At 46.5% G+C, this 16836-nt stretch overlaps 1 protein-coding gene across 3 annotated transcripts in view; it reads right to left on the bottom strand.

Moving 5' to 3' along the window:
- The window catches only part of LOC112265613 (protein jagged-1b), a 32103-nt gene extending 17552 nt beyond the window's left edge, over nucleotides 1-14551 (bottom strand). For all 3 annotated transcript variants that reach the window (XM_024443118.2, XM_024443128.2, XM_042301959.1), the window contains exons 1-7: nucleotides 14191-14551; nucleotides 13461-13763; nucleotides 7581-7638; nucleotides 5138-5395; nucleotides 4322-4382; nucleotides 1755-1885; nucleotides 1309-1428 (exon numbers count right to left, since the gene is read on the bottom strand). In XM_024443118.2, coding sequence (XP_024298886.1) covers nucleotides 1309-1428; nucleotides 1755-1885; nucleotides 4322-4382; nucleotides 5138-5395; nucleotides 7581-7638; nucleotides 13461-13763; nucleotides 14191-14262 — 1003 coding nt within the window. In that variant the 5' untranslated portion in view covers nucleotides 14263-14551. The remainder of the gene's footprint in view (nucleotides 1-1308; nucleotides 1429-1754; nucleotides 1886-4321; nucleotides 4383-5137; nucleotides 5396-7580; nucleotides 7639-13460; nucleotides 13764-14190) is intronic.
- Between the last annotated feature and the right edge of the window lie 2285 nt (nucleotides 14552-16836).

Raw genomic sequence — 16836 nt, 5'->3', positions numbered from 1 at the left:
CCTCCGCTCAAATCAATTAGTGCTCTGCATTCCTTGGCAGGCAGACTGACCCGCATCACAAATGGCACCCTATTCACTATATAATGCACTACATTTGACCAGAGCCCTATTAGCCCTGGTCAAAAGCAGTGCACTGAATAGGGTGCCATTTGGGACTACCCCTGAGGAGGGAGGCGAGAGGGAGAAGACTGTTGATTGGTGTCAGCAGGCTAGGGGCAGGGGGAGGAAGAGAGGGGGATAGAGGAGCACAGGAGGGGGGGTTTAATGTTGTTGGGTCTGGCTGGGAGAGAAAAAGAAAAGGAGAATTCAGGCTTGGTTGGAAGCTGGAATCCCCCTCTTCTTTCCCTCGTTCTCTCCCTCCTTCCTCCACTCCCTCCCTCGCGCTCAAGATGACCGGCAATAGTTTTCAAACCCTCGCTACAGAGGTGGCAACTGTCCTAGACAAACACAGAGCAGGCGTGTTTGACTGACAACGCCTACAGGGAGCTTCCTCCTCAATTAGCTGAGTCATGTCTCCATTGACCCCCACACAAAACTAGGGCCATCTACGTATCCTAATGAGCGAATTCGACCCAACTTCATTGAAACGTCCTCAACTCAAAAATAATTGCATATACAACTCATTCCTATGATCAAAACTCTTATAGAAACCAACCTTGATTTAAACAACTGACACATTTAAACAACTTGAAGATGTGAGGTAACTGTTAGATTTGTTGAAGGTAGAATACAATCCCCCCTCATAGAAAGGTTAGCTCTGTTACTGGGTCTCCTCCAGTTCCCTTTTCCCTTGACGACGCCTTAATGAGGTCGTCACCTCCTGGCCGGAGTGACGCGGGAGACCGCCCTACGAACGGAACCTCCCTGGATGGGGTTAAGCACGGGACTGACCCCCCCCAACCCCTGAACTATGACCCCTCGACTTCCAACCCCGTCTCACCACATGACTCGGATCTCACCGACTGGTCTTGGGAAAACAAATACCTTTTTCTCTGTCTTCACCACAAAATACAAAAGATTTGAGTGGGAGACAGCAGAGAGACAGAATTTAAAAAGAAAATCTCCAGCATAGTAGATCAGCTGCGCTTTGAGTGCCCAAGACCAACTTCCCTCTGACCAACACTCCCTCTGAGTGCCCAAGACCAACTATTCCCTCTGAATAACAATAAAGTTATTCGTATCCTACCTTGTTTTCTACTCCAATTTCACTCTCATAAGGACGAAACATTAAGTGGAACCAGACCCTAGACACTACAAGAGACTTACACACACGCAAGTACACGTATGTGTGCGTGTCAGGCGACTCACCTTTTTCGCAGTTGACACCAGAGTAGCCGTCAGGACAGGCACAGTGGTACTTGTCAGGTCCAGTGTTGCTGCAGGTCCCCATGTTCAAACAGGGCTGGAACGTACCACATGTGTTCAGGTCTGGAAGACATGGAGGGAAAAGTGTGAGTGTGCGTTGGTGAGGGCACCAGTTATCAGCTGTACATCTACAGACCAGGGGGGTATACTACAAAGCAGGATCAATGAGTTAGCCTGCTAACTTGCCCAAATAAATACATTTCTTTAAGATAAGCTTGAAATTGACATGTTGTGATTGAAACAACCAAAAACATAAGTTTAGCTTTCTTAATGAACCAGAAAATCAGTAGGCCTATTTCTGGTCGGTTACAAAGTTAGCTGGCCAACTCAATGATCACGCTTTGTAGTATACCTCTGTGCATTTGCTATTCTTGCATGTGTATGCTTACCTTTGTCGCAGAGCTGGCCGCCAAAGTTTGTGTCACAGAGGCACTGCCACGGTTCCACGCAGGTTCCGTGCACACAGCCCGGGTGAGGAATGCACTTATCACAGTACTCGCCCTGCCAGCCGTACAGACACCTGCAGGACACACACACACACACACTCGATAAGTACTCAATGCCCGCGATGACAGAGCTTAACAAAAAAAACTTGTTCAGTGCTCAACACTTTCCCGCTTAAAAACACAGACAATGTATCACAATCTTTTAACACACACAGGAATGGGTTCGGCAGGGCTAAGGCTGCTCCTTGAGTAAGTAAAAAGTATTGTCTGGGCAGTGAACTAGCAGGGGAAAGCTTCTCAAATGAGTCATAACAGAGAATCAAATATACACACACCCCCATCCCTTATAATTCATCCCTGGTATCCATGCCCAGCCCACCCCACCCCACCCTTGCTTGAGGCAATGGATAATTATCCCAGCTACCCAATATATATATCTCCTACCTAATTCAAAAGAGCTGCAAAATCTAGCAAATATGGAGGAAATGTGAAACCCTCAAAAGTACCCAATCCACTCCTGCCTTCCTTAAGAATCAGATGTGTATTCAAGTTCAGATAAAAGCCATAGAAGCTTCTCCAGAATCTCCACAACATGCTAATGTCTACTAGCACCGCTTTTGATTGTTTCTGGGCTGCAAGACTGAAAAGGCTAACTAACACGACATCAAAGCGTGGGGGAACAGACAGGTGAAAGAGGGTGGGGGAACAGACAGGTGAAAGAGGGTGGGGGAACAGACAGGTGAAAGAGGGTGGGGGAACAGACAGGTGAAAGAGGGTGGGGAACAGACAAGTGAAAGAGGGAAAGAGGGGGAACAGACAGGTGAAAGAGGGTGGGGGAACAGACAGGTGAAAGAGGGGGGGAACAGACAGGTGAAAGAGGGTGGGGGAACAGACAGGTGAAAGAGGGTGGGGAACAGACAGGTGAAAGAGGGTGGGGGAACAGACAGGTGAAAGAGGGTGGGGGAACAGACAGGTGAAAGAGGGTAGAGGGGGGGAACAGACAGGTGAAAGAGGGTGGGGGAACAGACAGGTGAAAGAGGGAGGGGGGGAACAGACAGGTGAAAGAGACAAGGTGGGGGAACAGACAGGTGAAAGAGGGTGGGGGAACAGACAGGTGAAAGAGGGAAAGAGGGTGGGGGAACAGACAGGTGAAAGAGGGTGGGGAACAGACAGGTGAAAGAGGGTGGGGGAACAGACAGGTGAAAGAGGGTGGGGGAACAGACAGGTGAAAGAGGGTGGGGGAACAGACAGGTGAAAGAGGGTGGGGGAACAGACAGGTGAAAGAGGGTGGGGGAGGGTGGGGGAACAGAGGGTAGAGGGGGGGGAACAGACAGGTGAAAGAGGGTGGGGGAACAGACAGGTGAAAGAGGGTGGGGGAACAGACAGGTGATAGAGGGTGGGGGAACAGACAGGTGATAGAGGGTGGGGGAACAGACAGGTGATAGAGGGTGGGGGAACAGACAGGTGAAAGAGGGTGGGGAACAGACAAGTGATAGAGGGTGGGGGAACAGACAGGTGATAGAGGGTGGGGGAACAGACAGGTGATAGAGGGTGGGGGAACAGACAAGGGTAGAGGGTGGGGGAACAGACACAGGTGGGGGAACAGAGGTGTAGAGGGTGGGGGAACAGACAGGTGAAAGAGGGTGGGGGAACAGACAGGTGAAAGAGGGTGGGGGAACAGACAGGTGAAAGAGGGTGGGGGAACAGACAGGTGAAAGAGGGTGGGGGAACAGACAGGTGAAGGGTGGGGGAACAGGGTAGAGGGTGGGGGAACAGACAGGTGATAGAGGGTGGGGGAGACAAGGATAGAGGGTGGGGGAACAGACAGGTGAAAGAGGGTGGGGGAACAGACAAGTGATAGAGGGTGGGGGAACAGACAGGTGAAAGAAAAAAAGAAATCCTTTGAATTTGACAGAGGTCTTCGAGACCAGATTCCACCGCCACCATTAAGCTCTCACCACTCTGGGGGCCCCCGGCAGACGTGCGCAAAGGGGGTCGATAGGGGTCGCGATAATCTCTAACCCACCCCACATACACTCCCTTCCCAAAACACGCAAAGGTTCGGGCCCTTCACAGCTCTGGATAACGGGAGGGGGATTCATCGGGTTGTGTTTATTAGGGCACGCAATGTACATTATTTAAAAACAATTTTTAACAGTCACTTCCTGCTTCAGTCTGTTTTCTTCTGTTTGATGCCTAATGACCACATCATGATCAAGGGTTGTGACTTTGATTGCCACGTATAGTATTGTGTAGAACGTATAGTGTTATCTAACGAAGACACTGCCAAAAATGACTACGTCTCCATTGAGTCTGGTGCCAATCCAAAGTGGGCAGAACCCATGGTGTTGGGAATTCCCCCTGCCAATGGCATTATTTCCATGTGGTACAAGGATGTTGCTGTGACAACAAGTTGCAGAAAGATTCTGAGTCTGGCACTTTCCAGTGAGCGTTTTACTAACTTAGGCTAGCAGGAAAAAAATGTTGAAAAAAAAAAAAAAGGTGCTTACTTGCAATCTCCGGGCAATTTACAGGAACCATGTTCAGTGCTGCAGCCTTGCCTGCAAATAGCTGAGAGAGAGAAAGAAAATGAGGGAGGAAATAAAGGAGAAAGTCCAAGTGAGGTGACAGTGAGAGTCAGAGAGTCAGAGAGAAAACACAAAGAGTCAGCATGATGATGTCAGACAGTTCCCCCTCCCCTATCTCATCTCCAAACTCGTGGGAATGTCCTAAGCTCCAACCGGGGCAGTAATCCTACAAAATCCAAGACTTATCCCAGAGCTCTGCCATCGCTCCCCGCTAGGATACTAAGGCCTAGGGGGTGCGCTGGTGCGTTGCAAACAGCCCAAATTCCAAACGGCAACGCTAACTATTTGTACAAGCCTGCCAGGCCGGCATTGGCCAAAATCTGCTGTGTTAAGACAATATGCCCTGGTGTCAATGGGTGAAGAAGCCAGCTTGACCCCACCCCTAAATGATATCATTTAGTCTAGTGTTCATTCTCTCTCTAGTCAGATTCACCTCTACACAATTGCAGACCATTGTCACTGTCGCTAGTTTTGGACTTCCCTTCCTTGCCTTAATGATGGCATGCTAACAGAAAGGCACTAAAGCACAACTTGCCCTTGAAAAGGCCCACTGTTATTTATAGAACATTTTGATCATTTAAAGTATATATTCCAATTGATTCTTGATGAATGTCACTTATCAATGCCTTTTGAGCTTTGTTCAACTGTCTAAACTCACGGTAAAAAAATGGCCTTAGCGTTTGGCTTCACGTTGCTGTAAAATTACAGACAAGTACTTTGGTTAAACCCCACTCTTACCAGTGCTGCATTCTAGTCCGGACCACCCTTCGAGGCAGGTCTTGTTGCCGTTGTGGTCGCAGTTGTAGTGGCCAAAAAAGTCGTCGCGCGGACGGCAGAACTTGTTGCAGCCGAAACCGTAGTAATGCTCATCGCAGCTGACCCGGATCTGGTACTCGAACTGGCCCACCGGCCCGTTGTGCTTCAGGCTCTGCCACTGGCGGCTGGGGTTGATCATGCCCGACTGAACGGCCTTCTCGATCATCTCTCCTCCCCCACCTGATGGAGGGAAATGGATTGGAGATAGAGAGGAGTCAGAGGGACTGGTAGGAAACACATGGGCATAAGGGTGAGGGCAAAGACATAAATGCAGTCATTCAAACAGACACAATATATACACAGATGTCAACACATGAGGATGAGAATGCCCATTCAGCAAGACAAAGCGTCTTGCTTTGGGACATTTCTCGGTCTTTACTAGTACAGGGACTCCCAATATCAGTGGGTAAATGCCCAAACATGAATTGCCATCCAAATCTACTGCTGCCAACAGACATTAGTGATGCCCCCTTCTGTCCCTGCCCACGTCGCCACCCTCTGCTACCCTTGCACCCAAACAAACTCGACCTCACCGGGGTCAGCGCTCGAGGGAGAGAGGACGCCATCCCTACCATACCAGTGCAGCCATGTCATGCGGTGTTTGGGCACTGCCTCCTAATCCCATTTTCCATGAAGAAACCCTCTGGGGTTCTAGAAATATAGAATCTTTTTTTTTATAGAATAAAAAAAAAAATAGTCTGCCCACTTAAATTCCGTTCAGCCTCTGCGAACTTTGACAAGGGGGTGCGAAAACGAACAAAAACGTAAGCTTCGAGTTTGTTTACCCCTCTTTTCTTGGAGGGAAAGCTGCTTTGTTACGGCAGTGTTAGTTGTAGTGGCGGGCCATAGTAGTAATATTCCAGGCCGTTCTAGAATCCTGAGCTACAATGTGGTATTTCGCCGGTGGAGTGCAAAGTGTGGTCGGGGTGAGGTGACACCCTCTCACTACCTCACTACCTGAGGCCCAGAATAGTTTGATGGCGAGGGGGTTGTGGTTAGGCGAAATAACAGACAAAATTAACCCAGGGTCCTCAAACCAAATATACATATTTATAAAAATGTAAAAAACGACCTGGAAGCAAACTGTGACCCACCATATCAAACAGGAAATTCCTAGACTGTTGACAGTGTGAGAAATAGAGCTAACGTAGCATATTTTTTTAAATACAGCCAACCTCAAGAAAACCGTACTGGACCATCCTGGAGATTTGATCAAACATTTAAACCTCTCAGTTTCGTGATGAATACTGCTTGGGGCAATGAGTCAAGTCGGCACCGACATGATAGTTACCTCGGTAACTTGTAATTTAAGCTTACGTAAGCACAATTTAGAGACGCCAACTCTAGACTAAGGTTAGCCATAGCAGTGTATTTGGCTAGCATTAACATCACAACTGTGATAGGCTTTTAATGAGTCTGCTTATTGGCCACGTACCCAGGTCACTTTGCTTGTCGATGCTGAGTGAGACTGTCAATATTTGGCCTGTCCTCGTTTGGCCCTCTTCCTTGGCAGACGTTTTCATTGATCTAGCTGTCTTGTTGTGTGTGCTTGTCGGTGGGAGGGCTTTCGAAAAATAAAGTCTTCAACCTCACACTAACCTCTTCGCATTTGGCCTTTATTGGCCCGAATGCAATGCTTAGTTTCATGCTCGATGTAGACTTGGCTGTGGTGGAACAACTGCCCCCCCTCCTTCTGGGCCAAAGCACACCTGGACAGGGGTCAGCATACCCTGGGGCCGAATTAACACTGGAACTATAATGGTTCCCTGAGGGATGCCAAATGCAACACACAGCCATAACTCCCACTGAGTGCCTAACGGTCGGGCTGAAAACAAACAACGCTTAAATCTGTAGTGTGATCTCTCTCCATCTCCTCCTCACTCACTCCCTTACCAGTCTATACTACCGTTGCTGTTTTCTGAATGAGACAATTGTAATGTTACGCAGTAGAGAGCCATATCGATAGTAGGGGAGTTCAAGAGACAGAGGGAATGACTCATGCTTGATAATTATGCCTGATAGTTCTGCCCATTGTTGGTCAGTAATGCCAACCAATGGCCTTTCAAATGCGGGGGGGGGGGAGAATGCAGCTGCCATCAGGCATAAAGCCTTTAAAAACATTTTTATAAGCACAAGTATAATTTCCCTGACCCCTAAATGTCCCTTACCAATATATTAATCCCCCCCACCCAACACACACATCTCTGCCCTTTTACACACACGCAAGTAACCGCATTACAGATTCCTTATTTTTGTCCTGGGACCACCACTTCCAGGTCACAGGGTCATGTTGCTTTTGTAATGTGAAACCAAATGGAGCAGAGAGAGTGAGAGATGTAACATAATGGTGGGGGATAATACTCACTGCCCGTAGAAGAGTCATTGTTGAAGTCCAAGGCCTCCACGATCAATGTATAGGACCTCTGGAGAGAGATAAGATTGATAAGATAGAGAGAGGTGTCAGGTAAAACAAGTCACAGCTGCGTTAACTCCTTCACCACTGGCTGATACATGTTTACTTTTAGATTCCTTTCTGCATAATTCCTGCTAACAGAGTTGGCTGTAGGCTACTTCTTATTTAACCCACTGTTTGAATGCACAGACCATATTAGCAGAAATATAAAGAATTGGGGGAGAGAAAGTCCACTTGAGGTAATAACTGTTCTTAGATCTGGTATAACAACGGAGTATGTAAATGTTTTATAGGCACACAGTCACAGGGAATAGTGTAAATACAGCCAAACTTCTTCCCATTCGTGAGCGCACACACGAGCCGCAAGTGAGTGGGTATGGTGGTGTTTAACTCAGTCTGTCCATTGGCCGTTTTCCATATGTTGTAGATTAGAGAGAGCACGGCTGGCCCCCCCGAGGCGCCAGCAGCCCTCTGATCCGGTCGGGCTAAGCCACTCTCCCTTACAGCAACCCACCCCAAAACTAACCCACCGCTTTCCTACCCCCTCCCCCCGGATAGAGAATTCAAGGGGTGGCGATAAAGAGAGCAAACCGCTGGCATTGTTTAAAAACATCCTGGGTTCCTTTCCTTTATTTTTCCCTTCCAGTGCACCGCGAGTAGTTGTGTGGAGTGACTTGAGGGCGCTGTAATAATTAGAATAGAGATCTCTGCTGTGTGTGTGTGTGTGTGTGTGTGTAAAAAGGCCATTTCAGTGTGTGTATGCACGCCGTGGAGACGGGGGGGGTCCATTATTTCGGCACCTCTTTGAAACTCTTTGTCTCTCTTAAGGCCCCCATCGCTCTCACCGGTATCGGATAACGGACAGCGGAGAGCCGTGGAGGGCTGGGCTGAGGGAAGGAGTGTGTGTGCCAGTGTGTGTGTATGCGTGCCTTCATTCATTTGAGACTGTTGTGTACAGTATCATGAGTTTTCATCTGGGTGCAATATATATTGATTTGTGTGTGTGCGCAAATAAGTGTGTGTGCGTGCCTGAATGCAAGTGTGTGTCCATACTTGGCTCCAGTCAGAGGGCCTCTCTCCACTCGTGACACTCACTTGCCAACATTCACACGAGCACTCCTTGTAGCACTTGTCAATGAAGCTCCAAAAATATGAGGGGGGGGAGGAAAGTGTGTGGTGGTGGAAACAGGGTGATGGGAGGGGGTTGGGGCGGTCGGGGTAGACAGCGCTCGCTCATTCTTTCGCCTCCCTCTCCCTTGGAGGCATGCCCGGCCTCTTGTCTGGGGCTTATGGCCTTGCCACTTTGTCCCATTTAAACAAACACGACACTGGTTCGCTGGCACACATAGCACTGCACAGCCTAGCAGCGGCTGCAGCTAGCTACATTGTTCCATTGAATCACTGATCGCTATCTTATATGGATGTCAGTCTAATCACTGGTTATTACTCACAGGAAATCCAGATGATGTCAAGATTTGGGGAAAACCACACAGCAGCTCCAACTGTGTGTGCAGCCATTATGCATATCATGATTCATGATCATAACCATTGAAATGGAGACGAGCTAAAACAGTGGTAGCCAAGTCAACTCAAGTTTCTTTTAGTATCCAAAGCTTGAGGAATTTCACTTGGCTAACTTCACATTTTAAAAGCACCGTCCTTAAATAAATTTAAAAAACAGCTCCCCTCAAAACGGTCCTTTCCTCACAAATATCAAAGAAAAAGAATTTCAAACCTCCCAAACCCATTTGGTTAGTACAGGCCACCTTTCGACAGTGCCAAAGTAACATTTACCAAAACGGTAAATAGCAGCCAGGTAAGAAACCAAAGCACACCATCCCTCCTGTCCCCAGACTAGTGGTGCCTCTCCAAACATTGTCCCACTTCCTCCCCTACATCACTCCATTCTTGCTGCAATTTGATTGAGTATTTTTGGAACGGTGCCTAACTAGATGTTCTGTACCCAGTTTTGGTTTAGGACAAGAGGCACGGCGCTTTCACGAGGCGGAGAGAAGTGTGGGAAAATAGTTCAAAAGCAAGTGAAACAAGCAGACAAGCCTGGGCACGTCCAGGAAGGGAGTCGGCAGGTTGAGTAAGTGCCTGTGTTTGCAGAGCGGTAGGAGTAGGGCTCACGCTATGGTGGCCTGATTGGTCTACCTATGAAGGGAAACTGATATAAGGCTATTCTTTTTGGGGGAAGAAAAGATCAAATCATAGTTGCCCACATTGAATGAAACCACATTGGTGGATAAAAATAAAATTAAAAAAGTCATGCTTTATTCACCATCAGATGGCCTTTATCAAAGGTCAACTGTTACGGTGCCAGTTTCACACACACAGGTTAAGACTAGTCTTGGACTAAAAAGCATTCAACAGAAATTCTCCATTGAAATAGTCTTTTTTTTGGTCCAGGACCAGTCTTAAAATCGGTGTTCAGGAAACCAGCCCATAGTGTTTTGACATTTACTAGCTTTCAATGCTTCTGAAACCTAAAATATCCCGTATACATGTTGGCTCACAATGTCCAGTTTGACATAAACACTAAAAATAAAACATCTATCGGGACGTGTTGTGCTGAATGTGCACAGATGAAATACAGAGAAGATACAAGCAGGCTGTTCCGATTACCCTCACCTCATAAGTCACTGTGTGCTTATCAGTTCTGTACTGCCGGACCGCTCTCTGTTCAGCCACCTTTTCATCTCTCCCTCTTTATTACGCACTCCCCACTGCCTCTCCTGAACACCCCCCCACGGCAGATGAGGCTTTTACGACAGTAAGGGAGAGAGGGATGGAGAGAAACAGAAAAAGAGATGGGGGAAACAGAGGCAGACCGATGGATTGGAGAGAGAAAAGACAGAACGAGAGAGCAGTGAGACTAAGAATAATCCTTTCACTCTCCCTGAGAAGTGAGAGTGAAAACTAGATGAACAGGAAAAATTCAAATCCAAGCATCAACGTTGTCACTCTGAACTCAAGCCTGCTGTTTGACCGTGGGTGTGGGGGGGTGGTGAGGGGGCCTATGTCTATGTCCCGTCAGAGTCAACTATCCCCACTGGCCTCTATCCTTCTCTAGGCTTTGGCTCTGGGGACTGCTGGCTGGTGGTGGAATAATAGGCCTACCGGCATTACGAGTGTAAGGCGACCGATGGGCAATAGGGGCCAAACTTCAAAATAATGGCAACTTCAGCACAACGGTTTAGTCTGGGAGCCCCGAACGAACCACGGCACTGCTGAGTCTACTGCTGCATCCTGTTGCTTCCCCCCCAGCCACATTATTCCCGTCCTGGCCTCCCATTATCTCCCATAATCCTCGCTGCCAGCCCGGCCGGGCCGAGGCTATTGTTCAGCCCCCGCCCACCCCCCGCCGTTAACATAAGCTGTCACTGCTTCTGTCTGGCTAGGGCCGTCGAGCCAGGGGCCGAGGGAGAGAGTAGAGAGCTCCTCTCTCCAAGCACTAAAAAGAAAGAGGAGAACAGTGGCCTGTGTCACATGCAAGAGTAAAAAAAAAGAAAAGAAAAAAAAAGAGGGGGAATGAAAGTTCAACAACCGCAAGTGAGATGTTGTTGGCGATACTTTTGGCCACGGAAAGAGGCTGCCCAATAAACAGACTGACGCACATAGTGAGGTTGTTTTGGTTCGCCCGTGCCAATTTGGGGTCGGGGTTGTGGACCTATAAAACAGACCCAGGGCCACTCTAGCCTAGCCCAAAACGTCTAGCCATGTCTGGGGTGTATTCTTCAATAGGAACCAACAGAAGCAAACTGGCCATATTGGGGCGGGACCTATCAAAAGTCATCCAATAAGAAACACATTTTTGTTGCAACGCATTTTCCGTTGTTAAATGTTTTGCTACAGTGTGCACTAATAAATACGCCCCTGCTTCTTCGAAGTAAGGGGACGGTGACTGCTCCATTCAACACGCCAGTTACTATAGGGTGGCAGGGTTAAAAGATGGAATGTCTTGGGTTCGGTCAAGCGCAACCGCTCAGACCCAGGTTGACAAAGGGCGGTGGGGGAACAAGAGGCCTTTATACTGCCTGTGTTAAGGTCAGGGGCGAGGATACGCGTCCAGACCTTTGTGACTTAAGCAATGTCGACTGCCCCTATACAGTAGTGGCATAGATGCTGGCTGACTGTCCAGTTTATGGAATATTTGGGAATATTCAAGAATCTCAAGTGTCCACACGTGTGCCCTGTGCCACCAACTAAACAGAACAAGATGTTGGCATAGTTCCAAAAGCCCCCTATTTCTAGGAATATCCTCTTTACAATCCACCTAGATTTTTTTTTTTTTTAAATAATAAAATAAAAAAAACAGATCCTAATTCTGTGAAAATCTATACAAATCCAACAACGCCCTTCTACAACACACATCATTATTCATCCATTAGGTCTAGCCATGGAGAACACTAAGCAAAGGGTCTGGAGGGAAAAAAAAGCTGGCTCCATCAACTATGCCCCCCTTGCAGGTGCACTCCTCCCCTCCCTTGCTCCCAGTTCCATTTCTCCCAGTGGGAGTTCTCGTTACCTAGCAACTCCCTCAAACATCCAATCACTTCATCCATTTGATGACCTGGCACCTCTTCATTGAATGCTGATGAGTTAAAAGTGTACAATTCATACAAAACAGGGGTTATTGTATGACAACAAATTAAAGTGTGAAAAAATGCCAATTCCCCATCCAATCTTTCATTACATTTTTCCTCTGAGCTTGTCTTTGTGGTAATTCTGGGCGAACAAGCTTGAGTAATTAAACATGTTTCCAAATTGCTAGGTAGAAATTGGATGGAAAAGGAAGTATGCAATAGGACAATGGTTTCTTAGCTAGGTCTTTTCATAGTGATATTGGAGCATGTCTAGAAAACCATTTGGGGGCCACATCATTGTGTCCAAAACATATTTTGATGCTGCCAGGGCAACTTATCTGCATTGAAATATTGTCAGTCCACTTTAATTGTCATGTTCTCAGGTTAAGTATAGCCTAATCCTTGAAAACAATTGCTGTGTACATCTAGCCTACCTCATTCAAACTTTTTCCTCTCAATTCTCAAAACGACAGTATAATCTCACACAGCCACAGAATTGTTTTTGCTCAAAACATGGGCAAAATGGATGGCTCAAGTCATGAAAAATGTGGCATGGTAAAAAAAAACGTGCACACACACACACGAGAACGGTCAACCAGAGGAATGCATAGAGTTCATTGAGTGAATTCTCTGCTTCCTGAGAGCGCATTGTGTGTAAACGCCGTGGCTAGATAACCCAGCTGTTTTATTGCCTATTCTTGCAGAAGCCATTGTTTGACGCTCGGCGACTGGCCGCGCTCTTTAGGAAAAGACAGTGTGGAATGAATCTCGTTTAGGCAGCGCATCATTGGTAAAATGATGCGATCCTACAGTTCTTCATAAATTATTAAACCTCTTTGGAATTGCCCATTTAGAATTTCGGCCTATTCCCAAGAACTGACGCATGAACACTAGTGATGAGTATTCAGACAGCGCAAATTTATGGACGACCTCACCTTGACATATTCTCTGCCAATCCGATTGAACTATAATATACTGTATTTGTAAGAATAATGTAACCCCCCAAAAAGCGTTCCTGTCTTGTCGTGGCTCATGCACTTGTAGCCTGCTAGCCTCAAATGACATGCTGGCATTGGCATATCCAAAAGTTACTTATTTGCCCATCGTTTTTGTTGCGTATTCCTGTCCATTAATCTAAATTGGACTTGGCTGAGCCAAACTGTTTGTGGTTCAAGTTCTCAACAAACTCGCGCGCCCGAGAGGAAGAACATATTACACAAACATAACTACGCAATCAACTCACCGGCCAAGCGAAGCTGAAAGGTAATACAATCCTCGACTTGTCACTCCTCATGCTCCGCAAAGAAAAAGTATTCCCTCCGACCACGGGTGTAGAAGCCGTCCCGAAACTGCATGGTCCCGCCGAAGAGACCTTCAACTGGTACTCCTTTAGACACACTTTAAAATAGGTATCACACTCGTCCCTCGTGCACTTGCGATCGGCGGCATTCCGAGATCCATCGCAGCACACGCCAGTCTGCAGTTCGCCATTCACGTTCTGCATCGATACAATTTGCAATTCGAAGTGTCCAGATGCCACAGCCACCTGTTTTTGGGGAAAAAAAGATTTGATACCTTCATTTCAAGCTGTCAACCAACATTTATGCAATGTTTCCAACTGTAGAAGTAGCTAACTGCAACACATCTTATCAAGCTTGATAAGATGTGTTGCAGTTAGCGAATGTTTAAGTTAACAAGCTAATATCGACTATAGCTAATTGTGTGATTTGTAGTCACTAACTTGCAACAAACTATTGCAAAGAAATTCCCATACTGTTATTTTACAGAGGCACGCGTTACTGGTTTTTATTTTGGAACATCAAATTGATGGCGACATGAAAACATGCTCAAGTTTTCCAGTGCATCCTCCTAAAGCCACAACCAGTTCTTGAAAATGTGCATGTTGAAAACTGTAAAATTAGAGTATTACTGTATGGACAAAAAGTAAGAAGTCTGCTTGAATATCCACGTACCTTAATCCACATGCATTGCAAGAAGACATGAATAGAAAAGGCAACACAGATTGAACTCAGTCTCAAAATCATGCCTTCTGTTTGATAGTGCCGTTCACTGCGAAACTAAACGTCCGGCCGACCTACGGCTCTATATACTCCTCCGATTTGAACATGCACGAGTGGAGAACAACACCTTTTCAAAAGAGCATAGATTTCCACTGCAAAATGGCCTGCCCCCTTGTCTCACTCTTTTGTCCTTTCGACTATTGTTCTTTTTCTTTATATAGTTCTGATCGCCTCTGATACAACAATACCCACGAGCTAAGAAAGCGACGTCTGTGTCCGAATGACTGTCCCAGACTTTACAGCAAGTTCAGGGGAAGAGGGGGCGGGGGCAATACATGAGTCGCTGTTTAATATTCCTAAGTGGGAGAGGCCCTGAGATCGAAGCCACACCCAATGTTTAATATGCATGTCTATCGTGCGTCGTGTATTTACTCCACAATCAACTGCGCAAGTGCCATCAAACAAGGATGCTACTTTCAAATAAATCCATAGAGCACACAGAAAAGTATTTAGCATTTGGTTCATAGTTATACATTGAGATTAACCCTCGTGCAGTGGGCCTATTGATCTTGTGTAGTGTAAACCAATCTGGTAGTAATGAGCAAGATAGTTAATTATTCTGATTTTATTGGTCAACAGTTAATTATTCTGATTATATTGGTCAACATTTATATATTCTAATAGGTCTACTAAACCTGACCAAGATGATGCAATGATGTGAAAACCCCTTGTTGACAAGTACATGGGATATGTCCGACAAAATTGTGTTGTTTGACAAGGAACATTCCTGCATTCTCATACTCTATTGCCTATTTTCAGTGAGCTGGGATCCATATGATCCACATTAATATCGTATTATGTCGCGGATACCCCTATAGTTGACCCCACTGACATGGCCATTGTGGAGCCCCATCAACAAAGAAAGCCAAGCTATATTGCCAAATCCCGAACTGACAGCTGTGTGCTATAAGGAGATTTGCTGTTTTTCTGTGGTGGTGCCACAAATTATGATTGAAAAACCAGGGGGGCACCCGTGATGGTAAGGGGAGACTTATGGGCCGGGTCCACCTATTGCGGTGACTGTGAGAGCCCTTTTTCCAACGTTCAAAATTTGAGCATGAAAATAATCACATAATGGGGAGTGCACTGGAGAGCGATGGGAGGGTGGAGGGGTGTAGCAGGGGGGGTCATTGATTCTCGTATGAAATAGAGACAAAGATGGGACAGTCTTTATTCTCAAATTAGAGCAGCTGGGCTCTTCCCCCTTAAAGAGCCCCCATGAATAGATTATGGCCCCTTTACTCAATAGAGACAACCCCCTTTTTTCAATAGAGATACCCCCCTTTTTGCATTGGGGTAAGTGTCGCCTGGATAACTGCGTGGCATTCACCCGTCGACAACAACAGAGAAGGATGGTTTAATGAGGCAAAGATAGGCCCCAAAAGGTTTTCAATGGATTAAGTCGACGGTTGTGGCCAAACGACGAACCTCTCTGCTCGTGCCTCGGTGATTCGGCTAAATCTGAAATGCCTCGGTGATTCGGCTAAATCTGAAATGCCTCGGTGATTCGGCTAAATCTAAAAAGGCAAGTGGGCTGCTGCTGCCTACCTGCTGCCCGCAGGGATCAAATCTCTGCGACGGTTTTCATTTGTCCATTCACTCTGTTCTCAATCTACTTAGGGAAAGGAGACAGCATGCGCTCTATGATCCTGATGAAAGCTTTGCTTTGCTCCTGGCAAAGAAGAAAGAGAAGTAATTGGAGCAGAAGCCAGTGGTTAAGGGGTTAAGCTGATATGGTGCCCACTTGCATCTGGTGTTTTTGGCCTTCCAGTGCCCCTTCAGTCTCATCAATGTGCGAACAAAAGCATGATGACAAAATTGTATCCAACGCAAGCATGTGCTACAACCAGAAGTCTGAATATACTGTATGACATGTCCATAGATATATTTTGTCCCCAGGCTTCTTTTACAAACCAGAGAATTTTGACCCAATGTCTCATATTGATGTAGACTCCCTCAGATTTTTTGGGTGCCTGATGCACGGGGACCTCAAATTCTCCCCAAAAATCTGAGGGACCACAAAGTATGTGAGGATGGGTTAGCATTTTTCAAACACCTATAACACATTTTTCCTGCCGTCTAGAGCCATAGTCTAGAGCTTTCCTGCCGTCTAGAGCCATAGTCTAGAGCTTTCCTGCCGTCTAGAGCCATAGTCTAGAGCTTTCCTGCCGTCTAGAGCCATAGTCTAGAGCTTTTCTGCCGTCTAGAGCTTATGCTTAATTCTATGTAAAAAAAAAGTTACTTTTTCTGAATATATATCTCAGCATAACTCTTGATCTGTCTGTATCCTCCTGACTAGAACCTAAATATGCTTCTCCGCATCTCTGCTAAAATCTAGGTAAAAGATTGAAAGGACTGTGAGTCGTATACATTTAGTAATTGCTTGCTTTTCTAAAGTCTACCAACATTGCCAGCAGGCATGCCAGCTAAGATTGTTTGACAAGTTAGCTACTCTAACTTCATTGGTAGCTAGTTGTGAGAAGGAAGGTGGCTAGTAGTATTCCCGAGGAATAAATATTTGAGATTCTTCAAAGTAGC

The sequence above is a fragment of the Oncorhynchus tshawytscha genome, linkage group LG02 (assembly GCF_018296145.1).
Source record: "Oncorhynchus tshawytscha isolate Ot180627B linkage group LG02, Otsh_v2.0, whole genome shotgun sequence".
NCBI lineage: Eukaryota > Metazoa > Chordata > Actinopteri > Salmoniformes > Salmonidae > Oncorhynchus > Oncorhynchus tshawytscha.
Note: the sequence above shows the minus strand (reverse complement) of the source record. Positions and strands in the feature narration are given on the sequence as shown.